At 43.0% G+C, this 20,962-nt stretch overlaps 1 protein-coding gene across 1 annotated transcript in view; it reads right to left on the bottom strand.

Moving 5' to 3' along the window:
- Positions 1-1,290: 1,290 nt before the first annotated feature.
- nhsl2 (NHS-like 2) overlaps positions 1,291-20,962 on the bottom strand; it is a 158,676-nt gene continuing 139,004 nt past the window's right edge. Inside the window, 7 exon segments of the mRNA XM_039822494.1 lie at positions 1,291-5,071; positions 7,594-7,711; positions 9,607-9,916; positions 10,106-11,276; positions 11,445-12,169; positions 12,171-12,583; positions 13,864-14,046. Of these exon segments, the coding sequence (XP_039678428.1) occupies positions 4,747-5,071; positions 7,594-7,711; positions 9,607-9,916; positions 10,106-11,276; positions 11,445-12,169; positions 12,171-12,583; positions 13,864-14,046 (3,245 nt within the window). The 3' untranslated portion in view covers positions 1,291-4,746.

Genomic DNA, 20,962 nt, shown 5'->3' with positions numbered 1-20,962 from the left:
TGAGAGAGAGGGAAAAGCTTTTAAAACGATTACTCCTCTGAGTCACAAGACAGCCGAGAAGAAGGGAGAGAGGAGGTGAAGGAAAAGATGATGGACTGTGTGTATATTTCAGCGTGGTAATCCCCACATTCAGCAGAATCAAACCTTTGCTCCCCATACTCCTAAAGAAGGGATAATGGATTAGAGATACAATATATTTCTCGCGTCAGCTCTCTGTTCACACTTTATATAAATGTCATTTTCAATATAATATGTTGTCAATATATTTTAGAGATTGGTAATGTAGTTCTACAGACATTTCAGGCAGAGGCGCTCTTTCGGCTAAAATATTCTCATTAGTTTGCATGTGTGTATGGCAAGAGCTAAGGGATCAACCAAATACACTGAGGACCAATTGTTCCAAAGTTTGGTGTTAGTAGACCGAAAAAGTATCAAAAAATATGGCACCAAATTGGCAGTAACCCAACCAATGAGATTATTTCTGCGTCCGGTGAAACTCTGCCTCTGAAAAACTGTAAAAAGAAATTACATATTCTTCTCAATATTAAATGATTGTATCCCTTCAAATGGGACAGCACCCTTTTGACCAGTGTACCCATATGTTTCTTTGTTTGTACCTCTACTGACTTCCCTATTAAAGGTGCCGTAGGTAGGATTGGGAAGATCCAGGACCTAGCCAAAAAAATTTAACATCGACAACTTCTCAGTCACACCCCCCTTTCCGCTAAAGCCCAAAACGGTGTCCTAAGCCCCTCCCCCCACAAGGGAGAATGAATGCGTGTGCATGAGCAGTGATTGACACGCAGTTAGACACCCCCCCTGGCCCTGATTGGTGCATCTAAACAGGGAGCGGTGGATTTTTACAAATCACACTACAGGCTGGAGGTGGTGCCAGATACATTTTTTTAAATGACCTGTTTCATGTAGTTCTACTGGAACCTTAGGGTCAGTTTCAGTAAATATGACAGAAAGTTTGTTTTATATGGCTTACCTACTGCACCTTTAAAGACTATCAAACCAAATGTGCCATGTTGAAAATATCTGCCATCTGTCCACACAGTAAGCAAAACAACACTGTGGTTTGTGGATCCTGAAGGTGTCACATCTTAGCCGTTTACGACGCCATTTTTAGATGTGTCACGCCACACATACACACCACGCAGTTCTTTTTAACAACAAACGGTTCCCGTTAATGTTGTGCTGAAACAACACATCCTCTCTCTCCTAACACTGAACTCATTCTGTATCTCTCTTCTCTGTTCCCACCCTGTTGCCATATTTTGAACAGAATCTGTGGGTTTAGTTCAAATTCAAATTTTTTTTTTTTTTAATCTCCCTTCCAACTGTGATTGCTCTGAGGGGATAATGCTCTAAAAGGGGAACACATATCATTACCCTGCCGTTCTCTGCACACCTGTATATGAATGCAGATTTGGGCAAATATTTGTTTGGTAAATACTTAAAATATCTAAATCACTTCAGGCACCAGATTACAGGTCAGATTAAACACAAATGCTCCCTTTTACACCAACAGTTACTTTGGCCAGATTTCTGGAAAGGTTGTGTTTGAGTGTTTACTAACTAAGGCAGCTGAAATAAAAAAAAAAAATAATCATAATAAAAAATAAAAAATAAAACACAGTAGGCGCTGCAGCAACACGCCCATAATTCAGTATACAAGACAAACAAACACAGTTTTATAGGTTTATCTTTTTTCCATTCACTAAATATTTAAAACAAGCGTCACTTGACTAGTCATCATAAGTGGTGATAATTTATGCAATTTTTAAAATCTTCCTTTTTCAGGATGATGGAATACCTGAAGGAAGAGAGATGTGTGTGAAGGAGGTTTTTTTTGTTTGTTTTTTACTCTCCTGTTGTAATGTGTGGTTCCTCTTTTTTCCACCCACTAGGGGGAGCTCTGACTCAATAGCACCGAGGGATAGTTTGCCGACTGGGAGTCAAGAGATGAAAGGTTCCCTCCTCCCTCCACACGGACCATCCATTCAGGGGATAAGTCAGGTGTTAGAGCTGAACCACTGCTAATCCAAAATTCTCAGGCCGTCCACACGGTGATCCAGAACTGAGGGTCGGTCACGGGTCAAATACCGCAGGGTAACTTCGTTCCCAGTCCAAAAGTAAAAGGTCCTTTATGTGAAAACACATTCAAACCCTGCCTGTTTCCATGTATGTGCACAGATCCATTTACATGGATGCTAAAACAGAAGGTAGAAGAAAATGTATAAAAACTCAGAGTACGAGAAAGAGAGAATTCAGAAGATAAGCGTCGATAGGATGTTGTTGTTGTTTTTTTCGTACTCTCAAACTAAGCACAGCATTTTCTTAACAGTCATTCATTGACATTCATCTGGTGTTGTGTCGTCTGCCGAGCTCAGATGCATAGACTGAATGCAGAGAGAGGAGGGAGAGGAGGAAGAGAGGGGGAGAGAGATGGGAGAGACAGGGGAAGGTTAACGGAAAATAGGGGACGGAGAGAAGGGTAAAAGAGGAAGGGATAGAGCGGCGGTGCTACGTGTGAAAAACAGAAAGAGGTTGCAGTATAAAGGCGAAGAAAGACAGCGTGTGCTACTGTATGTGCCAGAAGGAGAGAAGAGAGGGTTACTGGAGAGAAAAGGAGCGAGAGGATGCTATACGCAGAGACAGATGGAGTGTGTGCTCCAGCAGTGATGAAAGGAGGAGGAGAGGAACGAGTGGAAAGGAGGAGGAGGAGGAGGAGGAGGAGGACGCCAACACCTCGCCTCTGAGACGAAAGAGACCGAGTGTGAAAAACATGCACGGAGGAGGGCAAAACAAACGGAAACCATTCATGTAGCGTCAATCTGCGACGCTGCAGACGGACAGGCTGGCTGGAGCCACAGAGATCTGTGGAGACCTGGGGATTTCAAACTCTGCTGGTTCAAATCCTTTTGATTCCGAAATCCTATTGGTTCCGGATCCCTTAGGGTGGGCGTTGCGAGGGTGCACACAGACACATTTACACGCACAAATGTCCACACGTAGTGAGGAAACAAAAAACAATGCCAAAAATGCCTAACACATAAACGGGCACATGTACGTGCACTCTCTCTCTCTTTCTTCTCTGTTTTGTTCTTGGCACTTCCCTTTACACACACACGAACACACACACACACACAACGCACACGCACGCGCACGCACGCACGCACGCACGCACGCACACAGATGCACACAAATTGACACCGATAGGTCCCCTCTGGTCTGTTTGTAGTTTTTAACAGTCCTTTGGTCCTGCCACCAGAGACCAAAATGAATAAAAACCCTGTTTAACAACCATGCCCGCTTCATGCTCTCTGTACAGAAACTCCGCAGGCTAGATTTTATCTGCGCACACACTCCTGTGAACACACACTTTTCTCTCGTCCGTTGTGTTTGTCTTCCACGGCGTCGCTCCCCAGTCCGTATGTTTGAGTGCGTATTTTCCCTCCATCGTGTGGGCAGTTTGCAGTCCAAGCTGTTTGCCGCTCTGTACACTGTTTTTAGTCTTTGTGTCCGCAAATGCTATGCGTAGATAGATGCGTTACATTTATCTTTGTACATGATACATACAGTGTACAATATATGGCCATCTAGCATGTGTAAGAAAAAAATATAAGAAAAATAAAAAAAAAACAGCTAAACAAAGACTGAAAAAATAATGATCGATGAGTGTCTCGAGAAAAAAAAGGTAGCGACCTCCGACGCCGAGGGGTAAAAAGAAAAAGAAAAAAAGGTGCTTGCGTTCCAAAAAATGTCGCCCATTTGCTGGGTGCTGGGGTCTGTGGAATGTTTTGTGTAGTTTTGTGTTCATAGCATGAGCAACAAACTCTGTGACGTGCTAATGATGCATCCTTGGAGGCAAAAAGCCCCCCATGTGGGTTTTCCTTTGTAAATCGCTTCATCTGCTCAAATCCATTCAGTTTTCTGAAATTGCCGATGCTATGGCACTGCATTTGCCATCGAGCGAAGTAGAGATATAATTGCCCAAGGTTTTGGACATATTTGCTTTCTCAGGTCCTCATCACGCCGTTAATAATTTACCCTTCAATTCATGTAGGTCTACGGGTGTGGGTGCCGCAGTGCTACTGGTGGGAGGGTTTTGGTTGAATTGTAGCTGAATCATTTGGGAGTCTCACATCTCCTGTATTTTACTCCATTTATTTCTTGGAATTATTTGATTACTGGTCCTCGGTGGTATCCTTGTGGATCAGTAGAACTGGTTACAGATTCATATTCGGTGACTATTTTTGCCATCTGGGACGCTTGTTGTCTTCATCCAGAAGGAGCCAGAAGTAAAGTTATTCACTGTATATCCTTACATTCCCAGTGTGTACTCCACCCATCCATCCATCTATGCATCCAGCCTCCACACTGAGCATATCCCCAATGAGGAAAACACGGTGCAGTGTTGAAGCATAACCTTAAAACCTCCACCTTTCATTGAAAATATAGTGAGAACAAACTGTGCTCTGCACAGATTTCTCGCTTTCCTAGAGGGACCGGTGTGACAGGGAACAGTAGTGCTTCAACCATGGGAGGGACCATTGTGTCCAAAAAATGTGCTCCAATTCGATTGGACAGTGCAAATGGTCAATCAGTAGTTGGAGCGATCCGGTTGGACATGTTAGTCAGAAGGCCCCGTCTGCAGTGGGTGGCACATTGTAGAATTGGTTGGGTAGCTTTTGTCGACAACAAACGGACCTGGTTTACATCCGTTAAGGATAATTCCTTTTATTGATCGTTGGGTTTGTCATTCCCGGATGCCGCATCTCCTCCCTCGCCGCCGGTTGAAAACTCTGTGACCCGTCGCGCCAGAGGGTTTGTGCTTTTGAGAAGCTCCATAGCGGACACTCTGGCGCCTCCGCTGGAAGACTTGCTGCCTTTCTTCTGAAGCAGGGCCATAAAGTTCTCATTGCGGGAGCTGGACCTCTGACTGCCTAAGGTAAGATTTCGGAGCTCGCTCCCGCTGGTGCTGTGCTTCACCGGGGACACAAGGCTCTGGCGGCTGCCGAAGGAGTCCGTCGGCTCCTTACGACCTAGAACCTTTCGCTTGGACCTGGGAGAACGGAAGAGAAGATTATTAGCAAAGGTGGAGAATAGAAAGATAAGGAAGCACATTTAAAATTTCCACACCATTGGCGTCCGTTTCAATCCATAATTTGAGATTTATTTTTCCATTACATGGTACCTGCTCGACTCGCCTCGACTCTACTCGCCTTTTTTGGTTTTCCATTAGGAAAAAAATTACCTGGTACCTGGCAACAGGTACTTTTTTTAGTACCACCTCAGTCGAGGTTCCAAGCGAGCTGAGGCGATAGCCAAAAGGTGACGCGAAAGCGGCAGACGGGGGTGTCCTGAACAAACCCGCCATTTTTAAATAGTTTAGCCAGCTGTGTTTTTTTTTTTTGCTGCCTCCAGCTTCATTTGAAACAAAATGTGTCTTCTGGCAGTGGCAACAACAACAACACACCTTCGACGTTCTGTGTGTGTGTCGCGTTAGGTCACGGCCGCTATGATGACCAGCCACGCTGAGGCGGTACTAAAATCTGTAAGGGAAAACGGACGCACAGTGCATCGAGTTGAGTGGAGGCGAGTCGAGCAGGTACCATGTAATGGAAAAAACGCCATTAGATTGACATCTCTTCTTTATATAATAATAAAATCTAAAGTGTGTAACTACAGAAGGGACTCCATCCTTTCTTGTCAGAGATGAACACACTGACCCCCTGTTCTTCTTCTTCTTACCCCCTCCTCACCTTTTCTTCTCTGCCTTTCAAGTTATTTTCAGCATCGTGCAAGGTAAAATCAAGAACACTTGTTGCTTAGAGACTAGCTTTCTTGTGATACCGTGTGTGTTTTCATCCATGTCTGTGCTGGAGAGAAATTCTGAAAAGACGGGGAAAAAAAGAGTCCGCCGGTCGTGCAGTGACACACTGTACGCGTAGCCGTTGCTAGGGAACCTTATGCTCCATCCGCCTCACACCTTTTCAACAAGACAATGCGTCTTTCGTCACATGCTCTGGGTTATAATAAGCCGGCAGGCATGCTTGGAGATGGCCAAGAACCATATGTAATGCACTTTTTGAAGCTTTTCAACAGCCTCCTGAGGAAAAGCATCTAATGTAATACCAAAGGATCTCATTCATCAATATCTTCCTTAGGTTTTTCTTAAATTTGTTTTTGAGAAAGGTCTTAAGAAAAGTCTTCATCAGATTCGTGACCTGTTCTGAAAGCGCAAAAATGTCCACACCTGTGTTCCCATTGTTCTTGTAAAATCAAAGTGTGTGCCAGTTACGCCTAATTAGCATAGGTGAACACCCGCCAATCCACATAAAAAAAGCAGACTGCAGGGCCGTGTGCAAACAGAAATTCAAAAGAAAATTTGAGCGAATGCCCAAACGAGAGTCTAAAGTGGGCAGAGCACCTGTACCAAACGTAAAAAAAACATCTTCAATAGCTCTGAAGTAGAGGCACTTCTGCAGGATGTGAATGCATTGTTTAGTAGCATCTCTGTCTCTGCATATAGATCGACACGGTGCTGGAAAATGCAAGACCTCCTCGGGGCTCGATCTGCAACATCTTGCAGCAGCGGTAAATATGCTATTGTGCTAGTAGGCTGAGAGTGCAGAAATACTATTTACTATCTACTTTGGTCCTATAAATAGCTCGATCAATCTCTAAATATTGGATGGCGTGGTTCCCAATTGTTCATAATCGATGTGAATTGAAATATCAGTGTAGTGTTTATCTATTTTCAAAGACCACAATGCTTTTTAAAATAATACAAAATATGTAATGTAAATGATAAAAAATATAGTTCTTTTTAAAACCTTTAATCCTCCTGTTGTCCTCGGGTCAAATCTGACCCATTTTCAAATAGTTTCTATATCAGAAAGGTGGGTTTCTTTCAACCAAATTTTAAAACAAAATAACGTGGATGGTTCCATACGACGCTCTTCATAAGTTAAATAAATGATCAGTTCACTACTGAACTGTGTTTTATTCAATTTTATAGAATGTAAAGAAAAATTGATAATAGAACGTTGAAAAACGTAGGAAATTGTTTTTAAAAAAGCACAGAAAAAAGATAAAAACATCGGAAAAAGTGACAAAAAACTTTGAAAAAAGTGACAAAAACTTTGAAAAAAGTGACAAAAACGTCTGTAAAAGTGACAAAATGTCAGGATAATCTTCAAAAACGTCAGGAAAAAAAGCGCAGAAAATTATTGACAGAAACTTCGAAAAAAGTGACAAAAGTGTCAAAAAAAACGACCAAAACAGGGTTTTTTTTACATTTTGACCTAGAAAAACAAAAAGTTGCATGCTTGACGAGGAAGACAAGACAAGGGTTAATATCATACAGCTGTAGAATTGAACAAAATACAATAACTAATTATTTTGGACAAAAAGTGTGCTCCTGCATAGATTCTGTCTTATCTCAGAACAAATCCCAAATAAGAAAACGTTGGTGAATAACAGACACTTGAAACGTGAAAACTACGTAAGTGGGTTTTAAGAAGATATTTCTTCTTAAGAATGGTTGGTAAAAAATAAGAATAAATGTTTGTAAATTCGAACCTGTGAATAATAGTGAACAGGTCTTCGGTGGTGTGTGTTGCAGGTGTGCTGGTCAACAAGACGTCATCTGTTTCCTCTGCAATGTGGAGTACCGTCTTCTCATTGGCTTCCAAGTCATCTGAACAAGACAGAGAAATCATATCAAGACATCATATGTATATGCTATTTTTGTAAAATACATATTTTCAGTTCAACACATGATATCTGTATATTACTGGTGGCTTTGTGGTTGTTTTACCAAAGCCAATATTCATGATGCTGTACGTGTGTATGCAATGCAAGTAAATCTGACTCCATTCCATACACAAACAGTTAATAATTAGATAATAATGATTAATGTCATCTCGACTGTTACAAACAGTGGGGACCAGTCTGTGTTTTGATTTGGTGCAATTTTAGAGCAATTGGGCTTTGATTTGCTTCAAAACCTGAGAAGTCTCCTCTGGTAGAATCAAGAGGTTATACATCAAACGCAGCAGGCAAGGCTCCTAATCAAATATTCATTAAACACAAGCATATAAAATGATAAGAAAAAGGTTAGGCTCCCATCTAGCGGTGTAATTGTATTTGCATTCACACGAATAGTGCTCTCTATTGCCTCGCTTTTTCAAATGCGTGCTGCAACTAAGTTAGCCGTTATGTATCACGTTGCCTTTTTAATTCCCTTTTCCGCTTTTTCTGCGACGAGGATTCCTTCTCCTGTGGCTCGGCATAAGTATGATCCTCCATTATGAACTAAGGTGCAGTGCAGGCCTTCAAATTTGCCGGGGCGGTGACAAGCGCCTCTCACTGATCTCCTTCTCCGTTTCAGCTGGTTTCAGTCACGTGACGCTGGCTCTGAACGAAAAAGCGTTGCTAGTGCTTTATGTCCCTCTCAGCGATTATAGTTTTTCAAAATGGCGGAACGACATGAAAGCCTCCTTGGACTTGCCCGTCCAATGTAAATACAGATAAGAAATTCTTTGCTTACGAGGATGAGTCAGATCTTTGGCAGAGGTAATTTTACACCAATGAGGACATACTTATGAATGAAGACAGCTAATAAAATACTAACACTACACAGTGTACCTTTAAATACACAACCACCCACAAAATTCTGATTAATGTGTAAGTGCACATATATCTAGTCGACAGACACTGCAACACTACAGGAGTTACCAAAATGAACTCACTGCTAGCTAGCCAAGTCATTAATAAATTAGCTATACCTAAAATATGTAAAAGAATGCTTTTTGAGGAAGGCCATTAAGGAATGGATGGAATTATGTATTGTCTGATGAATCACTTGCATTAAAAGAATACCCCACTGAAAAAGTACACTCATCTTTTTTTCAAAATACAGTTTCCATTTGACCCTAGCACAGTTAGGTATTTAGCTTTGTTTGCATGCAAGTACACTTACATGGAAGTCTAATGTAAACAGCTAGTGACAAATGGAAGATGATGTATGCATGAGAGGGTTTAAAACACACTCAGGATACAGATGGTTAGCAGAAAAGTGGTTTGAGTTTCTATGGACATTTTGATGTCCATAGTCTCCTTTTTCACTGTGAAACTGGGTCTCCATTGTAATTTCCTGTAACTGTTGTGATTCCAAGCTGACTACTGCTGCTAGCCTCCCCTACAAGCCTTTGTAGGGGAGGCTTGTAGGGAAAATGACCTTTCAAGCCTACGGGGTAAGAATATGCCTCTCAAAATGTACAGTTTTGGTGGGGTACTCCTTTTGGGTGGGGTACTTCCGTTTCTTCAGCTTTGGCCCCCACTTACACCCCACTAATAGTATCGTGAAATTTGCAGACGATACTATTGTGATAGGACTCAATGACAGCAATAATGAAATTGCCTACAGAGATGAGGTGAGTAATTTGATCATGTGGTGCCAAAGAAATAATTTGTCTCTCAATGTGGGGAAAACTAAGGAGGTCATCATAGATTTTAGAAGACTTAATTTCTAACGACTCTCACTGAGCCTAGTCTGGACACATTTCTTAAAAACCTTATCCTAAAACATACATGCCCCAATTGCAGTGCTGGCCATTCTCCCTCCCAGCTCTGTGAGGGAGGAATCATGCAGAGATGACTGGAGCGATGACTCTTTTGAACTCTCCTCGTCTGTTCCCAAGTGGTTCTCATCTTGCTCTAGCATATCAGGAACACTGGTAAAACCGGGAAACTCTTCTGGTGGGAATGTCCCTACAGGAGACCGAAGACCCATGGGGCTGTCTGTCTGTGGGGTCTGGCGTTCTGTGCTGCCATTGGTGGCGGAGTGGACCGACGAGGGAAGAAGCAAGACATTCGGCTTCTTGGGGACTGGAGGTGGAACCTGGACAGGAATGAGAAATTAAGTACAGCAATAATTCTGAGATTAAAATGAGACATGAACAACATTGACAACCTCTACCACTGTAAACTGTCATTTTCTACTGTTTGCCTTCATGACGCACTTGACAGCCTTAACCACAACGACACCCCTAAAATAAAGCTCTCATTTTCTGAGAGATGTCTTCCTCACCTTGGGTTTCTTTTTGTCTGACAGCTCTGCCAGACAGGAGATTGTCATCCTTGAGGGGAGAGTCTTGCTCTTGTCCTGGAGCTCCGGGGCCTCTTGGTTACTGCAGGGAGAGGGGAGTGATCCTCCGTCCCCTGGACCAAAACAGATCTCTGGGTCGACGTCAAAGTCAGGCTCCATCGCTGGGTCTTCCAGGAGAGGCTGGGGGTCCGGAAGAGGAGGGAGATCACAGAGGGTCTGGGAGTGGGGGAGGAATGGATGGTCATAGGCAGTTTGTGGAGCGGTGTTATAATCTGGAAGAGCAGAGGGACTTGCTGTTTGCGGTGGAGGTTTTTTGGGTTTGGGTTTTCTCATGACTTTGTAGATGTTGCCTAGGGGGACAGGCCGGTCCACAGGTGAGGCAGGAGGGGAGTCAAGAGCTTGGGGGGAAGTGGAGGAGGGGGAAGGAGACTTGAGGAGGAGGTTTAGGGGCCGCTTGGGCAACGGTGGCTTGACAGCGACAGGTGGTTTGGGTTTCCTTTAGGGTGGGCGGCCCCCCGCGCCCCCCCCCCCCTCTTTTCCATGGGAAAAGTCCTCGCCGGGCCCCCCTTTTTTTTTTTGGGGGGGGCCACCCCCCCCCGCCCGGCCAGTCACCACCAGAAGACTGGCGAGCCGAATAGTCTTCAGCTCATTCTGGGTAACCACAGGCAATACCTGTGAGGAGCTGGGGCTGATTTTTCCCGGTTTTACCGCCGTCGAGGTGTCAGAATGCCGTCTGCTGGCCTTTTGCTTTGGCTTGATTGATGACAGCTCCAGATGTGCATTCCCAGGCATCTCAAATGACAATCTAGACCTTGCAGTCGGGTCCTTTGGCGATGGTAGCGATGATTTCCTTTCTGGGATCTTGGGACGCAACTTGCACCCCAATGTCCCTACTGTCCCGTGACCTGCCATGTGACTGAGTGGAACAGTTGGGGTGGGAGTCTCTGACTGGCTGGAATAGCCACTTGATGGGGACATAAGTCCTGGGGGTTTGAAGGGCGAGGATGCCTTGATGTCAGTTTCCATGGAGAGCTGTGAAGGTGAGGTGGCTCTGGAGGGCGAGGGAGAATCAAGCAGGGACTCCGAGCTGCCTCTCACTTTCATACATTCAATCACTGTGGTACCTGTTGCTGTGCTGGAGCCTGATAGAGACCTGGAGAAGAAGAAAAAAAGAGACAAGAATTCAATTTCTTTATAGTGTTTACCTAACAAACTTATAGAATATTGAAGAGCCAATAAAACAAATAACCAGGCAGGTAGCCAGATCCAAACTGCATCAAGCCAATAAGCTGCTAACATAAAGTATAGTTTCATGTCCTACCTGTAAGGGTCATTCTTCCACTCCCCCAGCTGCCAGTGAGTGGGGAAGGTTAGCTCTGTCTCTCCCTCCCTATCTGGTGCTTGGACCTCCAGGCTTGGAGGTCCATCAGCGCTTCCATGGCCCAGCTCCCGCTCAACAACACTGGGCTTAGAGGAGCTGGACAAGCTTGGCAGGAGGAAATCGGGCTGGAAGTCTGGGAAGTGGTCCCTGGGGATGTGCAAGCTCTTTGGCCGGCCATCCCGGTAAAGGCCGCCCTCATGGTGGATTCTCCCCTCGGCTTCTCCAAGGTTCTTCATGAGAGAGACGCTCCTCACAGGCGGCGGCGGCTTGCGCTTGGATTTCTTAAGCGAGATGGAGCGGGAGCGTAGGCGCAAGCGGCCATCTGCGCTGTAGTCTGAAGCGGTGACAGAGATTGTGTCTGTGGTACTTGTGCTGTCTTCGGAGCTCCCTCTAGGATAAAGAAGGGCGTAGTTTTCGCCCGAACCCAGGAAGTTATGATGCTGTTGTTGGTGGCCTGTTATTGCCATAGCATTCCCGTTCCCTGTAGGCAAGATGTTCCCGTCCGGCTGGCATAAACCACCTTCTGTAAAACAGAAGGAACCAGAATCCGTGGGCGTAGAAAGGGAACGCTCCCGGAACTTGAAGGCGTTCGCCGCTGCTATGGAACGTGCCGACCTCTCCCGCCCTCTCGCTGCCTCCCCCCGCCTCCCCCTCCCCCTCCCCCTCCCCTCCTCCTCCTCCCCTCCCTCCATCCGCTGCAGCCCCTTCCGTCTTGCTCCGCTTCCCCATTATCGCCGCTGCCAGTGAAAGCCCTGGCATGTTATTCCCTCCTCTCCCAGAAGGGTTTGTCACAGACGTGAATGAACTGGAATGTGAGCTCACCGACTGTCCGGAGCTCACCAACATCACCCCGTCATGTGTCCCTCCTCCTGCATTACCAATGATGCTGTGCTGTTTGGGCGGAACCGCCGGGCCTTTATTCATGCTGTAATTGTAAGGCTCGTTCCACGCTCCAGGAGAGAAGGTGGAGCCTTTAGGTCCGTTCCAGGAAGCGGAGGGTGTGTTTGAGCACAGCAGCCCAGAGTGGTCCATAGTTCCTGGGTGAAGTTGGTTCGGGGCACGCTGCTCCAACGTGTTATCTGTGGAGGAGAGGGGGGGAAAGAGGGAGAATGAATACAACTAAACTGATCAGAACAAACTTACATTCATATATAGAGATTAAGACTTGTCAGTTTCCATCTACAGCTGACAAATAGAAACTATTTGACTTTAAAGCATAAATAACCCTCTAAAAATAAAAACGATATATAGACCCATTATAGATCCAGTATAGACCCATGACAGCATGCTTACATCAACAGAAATAAATCCTTTAGATAATATACTATACTCTGTTTGCCAGTTAACTTTTAAAACCTCGAGGACTACTGCACACTGTCAGCACAAAATCTTTTATAGAACTTAGTTGACCATAAACCTTCAGAATTCCTTGCATTCTTTTTTCCACAAAATGGGAATGTTGGCCCTTTTTATGTATGCATTTGTATTAATCATTGAATGTCTACCCAAGTGTCTGGTGTTCCTGGGATTTGACCCCTTTGTGATTGGTTGTTGCTAGGCTGTAGATAAAGTATAAAGATGAATTGAATCTGCCTATGCATCTATGTCAACTATGTGCATTACGCCATTGTCTGCAGTCAATCAGGATTCAAAATATAAGGTTATTGCATGTTTGGACTGGGTAATGGACATGGACCAAATAACAGAAATATTGCATTGCTAAAGTTGGTTATTCTTGACAAAAAATCTATGTAAAAAAAATTCTTCTTCTGCTTTTTCTCGCCTTTTCGCAAGTATGGCCTTGTTCAGGTTAAACTGTTTACATGAACCCTTCATACCCTGCGATTGAGTATCCCTGTTGCAGTGAATAAACCAATTAGGCATGAAAGGATCCTGGCTGCCGGCAACACTATCCTTCACTGAGCAAAACAGATTACTGCAAACACAGAGGAAAGAAATTATTAACCCGACCTTAATCTCTGTGGTGTTCTTTGTTAAATTCAAAATTTGGTGGGTGAAAAGAAAGAAAGAAAAAATGATTAAGATCATTTCGTGCCACAGCGAAAAGAGAAGTGTTTTTACAGCTCAGTTGATCAGACTTCTGTGAACACCTTGTGCAGTAAAATCCAGGGTATAAAGGTTTCCAACAACGCCAACAGTTTCAGCTGACATTGGGGTTAGTAGTTAATGAGTAGAGAGATTTCATTTTGTGGCGACCTGTTCATTCCTTTCCTTTCTTTCTCATGTGAGCAGTAACGACACAGGACCAGAAAGAAGAGAAAGAAACGGAAAAGAAAAACATCGGAGGAGGGTAAGAGCTTCCCTTAACACACACACACACACACACACACACACACACCTGTAGGTACGGTTGTGTCGAGGTCAGAGTGCGTCTTCCTCAGGGGGAGGTTCTGGTGGAAGGTGTCCGTGACAGGCTCCAGGGAGCGGGGCTGGTGGGGGAAGGGGTCCCCTGGAGAGGGGGATGGGGACGGAGAGTGCTGTAAGAGGTCGACCCCGTGGAATTTCCCTCCTCTCCCTTCACCTGGTGGAGAAGCAAAGGAACAGGGGGGTGGTCAGTGAGAGGAAGGGCAGAGTAAATGCAATTGACATACAGTAAATTCAATGAAACGTAAAAAAGTAAATCCAATCATGTTGTTGACATGGAAAAAAAGTATTAGATGACTCTTGAGAGATGGGTAGAGAAGAAATTGATCCTGTGAGCATCACCTGATTTAAAGTCATTCCTAAAATGGTGCAGCGTTTTTGCCTCATCATCTTTTAAAATGGTCGAGACAAATAGGATTTAGTGTTTTTATTAAACTCATGTTCCCGGCTTGTTTCACTCAGGTTAAAATGTGGTTTTTTTTTGTGAGAGATGGACCAAGATAGACACGACGTACTGACGTACTTTGAGCAACATGCAGTAAATGTGGCTTAAACATTTTGAGAAGTGCAATGTGAAAAATTGGGAAACTTTACATAACATGAACTGTTAAAAACATGTGGTAAGAGCAAAGGCAGCCCCTAACATTTAAGGATAAGCTTAACATAACTTGGCTAAAACCTACAGTACAGCAGTGTCATGAACAGTCATTTGAATTTCCGCATTCAAATGTAATTGATGATTCCTAGGAAATTGTTTACATGAAGATTTGGCAAAAACTTAGTAAGCAAGAGTTTTCCTCTGACATTTAATATTTAAGTGTGCATAATGTGCATTTCCAAAGCTCTAGTTCTGCAGCAACACCTATGAACAACACAGTCTTGTCCACATCATCTGCTACTTTTTCTTTTAAACAAAAATATAGTTTTCACTCAATAATTACAATACATTACATGTCATTTAGCTGATGCTTTCATCCAAAGCGACTTACAATTGCTTTATATGTCAGAGGCTGCACGCCTCTGGAACAAGTAGGGGTTCAGTGTCTTGCTCAGGGACACAGTGGTTGATGCATCACAGTGGGAATTGAAACCAGATCTCCCACACCAAAGGCACGTGTCATATCCACTGCGCCATCACCACCACCACGTCCACTTTGCTGTGTTATTAAAACTCCACAATTCTGCAGATGGTTCACAATAAAACTCCAAACTTCCTGCAATTGTTTCACAATACAACACACACCTGCTACAATACTGAAAACAGCTGTGCACATTAGTATGCATGTGTGCATATGAAATACAGTACAAACTGTTTTCACCAACCTCCTCACTGTCTAAATCAGGGCTGTCAAACTGGCCTGCTTGTTCTCTTAAAATATGAAATAAAGACTCAATTGTACTGCTCAGATTTAGGCCGGCTACACACTGGCTGCGTGGCGTGAGCTTGGCGTTTCTGTTGCGTGTTTGGTGTGCATGTCTTTGCACACCAGAAATGTGTCTGATGCGGCGCTGCTGCTAGCCTTGTCTGTACATATGTATGTTTCCTATTGATAAAATGCACTCAAGCAGTAGTATACTTCATGTTAAACATAAATATATACTGATTTGATTAGAGCAAAGACAACGTTGGCAGTATTGACGGCAAAATAGGCTACATCTTGTTCTGTATTGACATGTGCAATATTTGAAAATCGGTAATTTTTTTTTTTTTATTATATTGTATCTGCATGTATGTCAAAACCTAGAGACCTTGAAACATCAAAATGTCATTTATTCAATCAATCAATCAATCAAAATTTTATTATATAGCACTTTACAGCAACCAACAGGTATCCAAAGTGCTTAACATCAGAAACTAAGAGTAAAAACACATATCATACAATAGAAAGAATGAACACAGAAAACAGTAAAAGGTTACAAAGAAACAGAAGAATGGAATTGTCACACCACTGCTATGTATTAAAAGCCAGACTAAACAGGTACGTTTTGAGTTTGGACCTAAAAAGAGCTACATCTGTGGTAGTGCGAATATCAGGGGGTAACTTGTTCCAGAGTCTCGGGGCAGCAACTGCAAAAGCCTGATCACCCCACTGTTTATACCTAGACCTTGGCACTTCTAAAACTCGCTGATTTGAAGAACACAATGACCGGTTGTGCTCCCGCAAAATTAGAATTTCAGACAAATACTCCGGGGCCAGACCATTTATGGCCTTGAAAGCAAACAATAACATCTTAAAATCTATTCTAAAACGCACAGGGAGCCAATGTAGGGTCTAGAGAACAGGAGTGATGTGTTTGCGTCTAGATGTATTCGTTAAAAAGCGAGCAGCAGCATTTTGCACAAGTTGAAGGCGTGAGATGGAGGTCTGATTCAGAACAACATAAAGAGTGTTACAGTAATCCAACCTTGAACTAATAAAAGCATGGATCGCCTTTTCTAGATCGTGCCTGTTAAGGAAGGGCTTAACTGTAGCCAGGAGACGAAGCTGGAAAAAGCTCATTCTAACAACATTACTGATCTGCTTGTCAAATTTCATGCTGCAATCAAAAGTAACCGCCAAGTTTTTGACAGCTGACCTAGTGTAAGATGCCAGAGCTCCCAAACTCAAAGCTGGAACATTTATTAAATGTATTTGTGTCAAAATGACACATAAACATCTTCTACATATTCTATTTTGCCTGGAAACGCTTCCAACGCGCTTGCGTGTCGCTTGAAAAATAGGCATCGGTCCTGAGGGTTACATTATGAAATTGTGTTGGCGCCCTGATCTGGCCGCCAAGCCAGAAGTTTGGTTTAAACCATCACAGAGAGAACGTGAGCGTGCGTTTTACTGACATTATCCTCAATGATTTCTGGATTTCCTATTACCCTGAATGATCACTGGTATTTTGAGCCACTGAAGCTCAAAGTTGCCTGAAGCTTGTTTAAATCAACAGGTTTTTGTCAGCTGACAAGAGGTCCCCTCCGCTGAACATGTCATTGCAGATGAGAAAGAGTGCATTCAACTGATGTAACTACATGCTTGAACGGCCACACTTTCTTTTTTTCTGCCACCATAAACCTACATGTTTATGTTCTACATTTTCCGCAGTCATTTTTTTAATCTGCAGTGACTTACAGCAGATGCTGCTGAGAAACCTGCTGTTCTGTTGTACTTCCTGTCCTTCTGATGTCTTGTCTGAGCAGACCGTAATCCAATGAGTCATCGGAGGCAGCAGGTACCCACTTGATTACCTCAACGACACGTGTAGTGCAGTCTCTCGCCCGGCTGCGTAATTCAGTCAGGCTTCTATTAAGCCATCAGCCTTGCTTTATAGCGACAGTCGTATCGGATGCAGTCTGCTGCTATATCTCCTACAAAAAAAAACGATGCCGTTCAGTGACGTTTTGTTTTTCCTCGGTGAGTTAAGACAGAAAAAGCACAAAATCAATGAGGCAAAACAGAAAATCAATCAAATTTAGTTGAATGATGGAAGAGTGTACAGGCATGATGCAACTAGTGCCAAAACAAACTGAGTTAGGAGCAATACAGAATACTTTATTGTATATTGTATTGTACAAACCATTAAAAGATGTCAGAAAGCAATATACAGATCTCCTGCTTTATGTTTCTTCATGAATCAAGCACTGTGCTGTCGGATTCAATAACTGCTTGTTCTGCTAACCATAAACCAATGTGATGACGCTGAACGGAAAACCAAAAGCAAGAGACTCTACACATGATAACAGTCCCGGCACAAAACATTTGCAGAAAAAACAACTAAAGGTGATGAGGTTATGCATTTTGGGAACAAAGCCCAGAGACACAGAGTTTAAGAAACAAAATGCACATGTAGAGTTGTGTTACAGAGCACAGCTCATCACATCTTGTTGTGCTGTTGTTTATCCAGCTTAACCCTCCTGTCGTCCTTGGGTCAAATCTGACCCGTTTTCAAAACGTTTTTATATCAGAAAATTTGGGTTTTCTTTCAACCAAAATAACGTGGATGGGTCCGTAAAATAAATGTTCAATACTTTCATTGAATTTGGGTGTTTTATTAAATTTTCTAGCATTTTGAAGAAAAAACAATGATACAAGAACATTAAAAAAAATGGACAAAATGTCAAAAAAATAAATAAAAAGATTTCAAAACGTGGGGAAAAAAAGACCAAAAACGTCAAAAAAGCACAAAAACACCCTAACAGAAAAATCGGAAAAAGTGACAAAAACGTCGAAAAGTGAGAAAAAGTGTCGATCAATTTTAGTTTGAAATTTTGACCCAAAAAAAAAAAAAGTTGCAGGTCGACGGGAAGACAACACAAGGGTTAAAGGCCAAATCTTTCACCTCTGACCACACCAAGGAGATTTGTTTGTAGCGATGAAACAAACAGCAACAATTAACCGAGTGCCAACATCGAAGCGGTTAAAATAAAGTCTTAACCCAGAAGGTTCTTCTCAATGATAGCACGAAGTCGCCACAAAGTTGGTTCCAATCACTGGATCAATGTTTTTAACATCTTTCAAATGTTTCAGTAGTATTAATCCCTGTGAGTTGAACACAGGGATAAATAGAGATTTTCTTTTCTTAAATGGACCTTGAGCCTCACAATATAGCAATAAATAAAGCAATAACACCTACTGTATCAGTGTACATATAGGTGTGTTAAGTCCTTTCGAAAGAAAGTCTTCAATCCACACTTTGATGCAGTGATTTGGATAACATCGTTTCCCCAGTGTTAGCCCATACCCAATCACTGAAGAGCTGAAGATGTGAGACGTCTCTGGTGATTTGCAGAGACGACACATGACTATTGTTTCAACGGCATTTCAATGACTATATTTCTACGTGGCGTTTGGACCGGCTCTTCGCGATGAAGCATGCTGTGACCGAGACGTCTTGAAAAAAGCCTGGTTTCAACCCAGACATCTGGAAGCCTTTTTGGCCAAATTAATGATGAGTTATGAGCGCTGTGGGTGTCTCGACACTCCAACAGGTGATGAGTTGTTGCACAAAATGAATTTTGGAAGCCAGGAATCTAATTTCCTGGCTGGATAATTATTAAAATAGCTGATTTAATTGAAACGCATCAACCCTGGCTGATGTATCACAGCCAGTTATCAGTTATTTCAGTTATTAAAGAGAAGGAAAAAAAAGAAAATCCCTGCAGTCTATTTCAAATCTTTCCACCTGTGTCATTCATTCTGTGTCTATTTTTCTAGGAATCTGTCTGTTTAGCTCACTGAGTGCCATTTAACAGCCGTTCCCTCTCATGAATGTGCATGAATAAATAAGTGTTTGGGCTGAAACGTCTACACCCAGCAGAGACTAAGCTGTGACTCGCTTGAGCGGCGCTAAATATGACTTCCTGTCTGGCTGTCATGCATTCACCTACTTCCTGCTGGACTGTTTGCTTCTTTAATCCTGATCTCATCCAGGCAAAGTGACAATCTCGCAGCCTACGTTCTTGGGCATTTCAGTCAAGTTTTTCTTTCAAGGCGCCATGCTCGTTCTCGATCAGACCCGTCTCGGATCGAGCTACCGCTCGGAGGTTGGGAGTCTTTGTGTTGCTCCTGCAGCCATAAATAATAGACACTCTTTCAACTATCAGCAGCCTTCACCAGAGAGACAAGACGATGATTCATTTATAATAATGTCTCTTCAATGGCTTCACTGCTCTCCTGCCTGCTGTGAGTGTGAATGGGGTGGACTCTGTGGTTAGAGACCCTGTCCCGAAACACAGATGTCACAGGTTTAATCATTTTAACAGGCGGTTCTTGATTTCCCACCAACATCACTTTCTTAACTACAGTAATTCCCCTGTCGGTGTTTTGAAGTCAAAATACCGTTATAAATTTAATAAATTTGAAGCCAAAATATTAACTTCTGAACATCCTCGCCTCTTTAATCAGAAAAAAAACTGCCTTTCTCCTCCTAAATGATATCTCATCTGCAAGCTGATGATGCTGATGCAGACCGTGTGATACGGTCAAAAGCTCCAGACAAAGAGAGTATGAGGAACTTTAATGGAGATTGTTTCCTCTGACTGCCAACAGGCATAACAAGTCCTAGAGGTGCTCAAAACACCTACAGTTCCACGACAATGGAGCAAATTGCAAATGCTGATGAGGGCTATGTAATACGGTTAAAAGCTCCAGAAAAAGTGAACCCTGTTTCAACAAACAAAAGTGTAAAAGTCAAAGTCCAAAAATTGGTGGTAAGCCGAAGCAATACCAAATACTAAGACAAATAGGGAGTCCTGGGTACTTACATCAATAAGACTAAAAAACATATCAGATAGAATTAACTTATCTGTCGATCGAGTGTACCGATGGACCAAATGCGGTCTTGTCCAGTCAGTTAGGCCATAGCAACGTCAGCCAAGTGAGAGGGGATATTTTATTTGCCAATTTATGGTCAAAAGGTCAATGAAAACCCCAAGAAAGCAATGTCTTAAAATCATAAAATGATACAAACATAAAGTACGTGTTTCAACCTCTATTTCAGAGCTACGTTGGAGTTTTCAACTTAAGTGCAGACATCTCAGTCTCGTCAACTCTTACTCAAACTAAAAAAGGTTTTGCTCTTTGTAAGAGCTGGATCAAATTATAGAGCTGCATTCAAATTGCAGCCCACCGATGGAATCTCGCCAAAAAAGGGCACGATGTGGAGCCAGTGGGATTCATAGCAGTTCTGAAAAGTTCAGCGCCCTGTCAGGGTCCTGGTGGACGGAGGCGTTCCAGGTAAACTGAGAGGATAAGACTGTCTGCAGCTCCGCAGCATGAATGCCTGTCTGTGTTTCTGCTAAACTCCACATTCACAAGCTGTCTGCTTCCCTCACTGACTTTCTGCACTCATTCAGAACTGCATTCATAAATGCCAACATTCTTTTCTTTTTTTGTTGTTGCTGTAAATAACACTTGCTGTTTACCTGTCTGCTTAGAAGCCTGATTGACTTTTTTTGTAGAATAAATGACAACATTTTCAGGATTAATAAAAAAGTAGCAGCTGCACAATAATTCCAAATCACTAATTTACAATAGACAACATTTAAATAACAACTGGATCTTTGTCCAGCCAAAATGCCACAAACA

Source organism: Perca fluviatilis, chromosome 14 (assembly GCF_010015445.1).
Source record: "Perca fluviatilis chromosome 14, GENO_Pfluv_1.0, whole genome shotgun sequence".
NCBI classification, from domain to species: Eukaryota; Metazoa; Chordata; class Actinopteri; order Perciformes; family Percidae; genus Perca; species Perca fluviatilis.
Note: the sequence above shows the minus strand (reverse complement) of the source record. Positions and strands in the feature narration are given on the sequence as shown.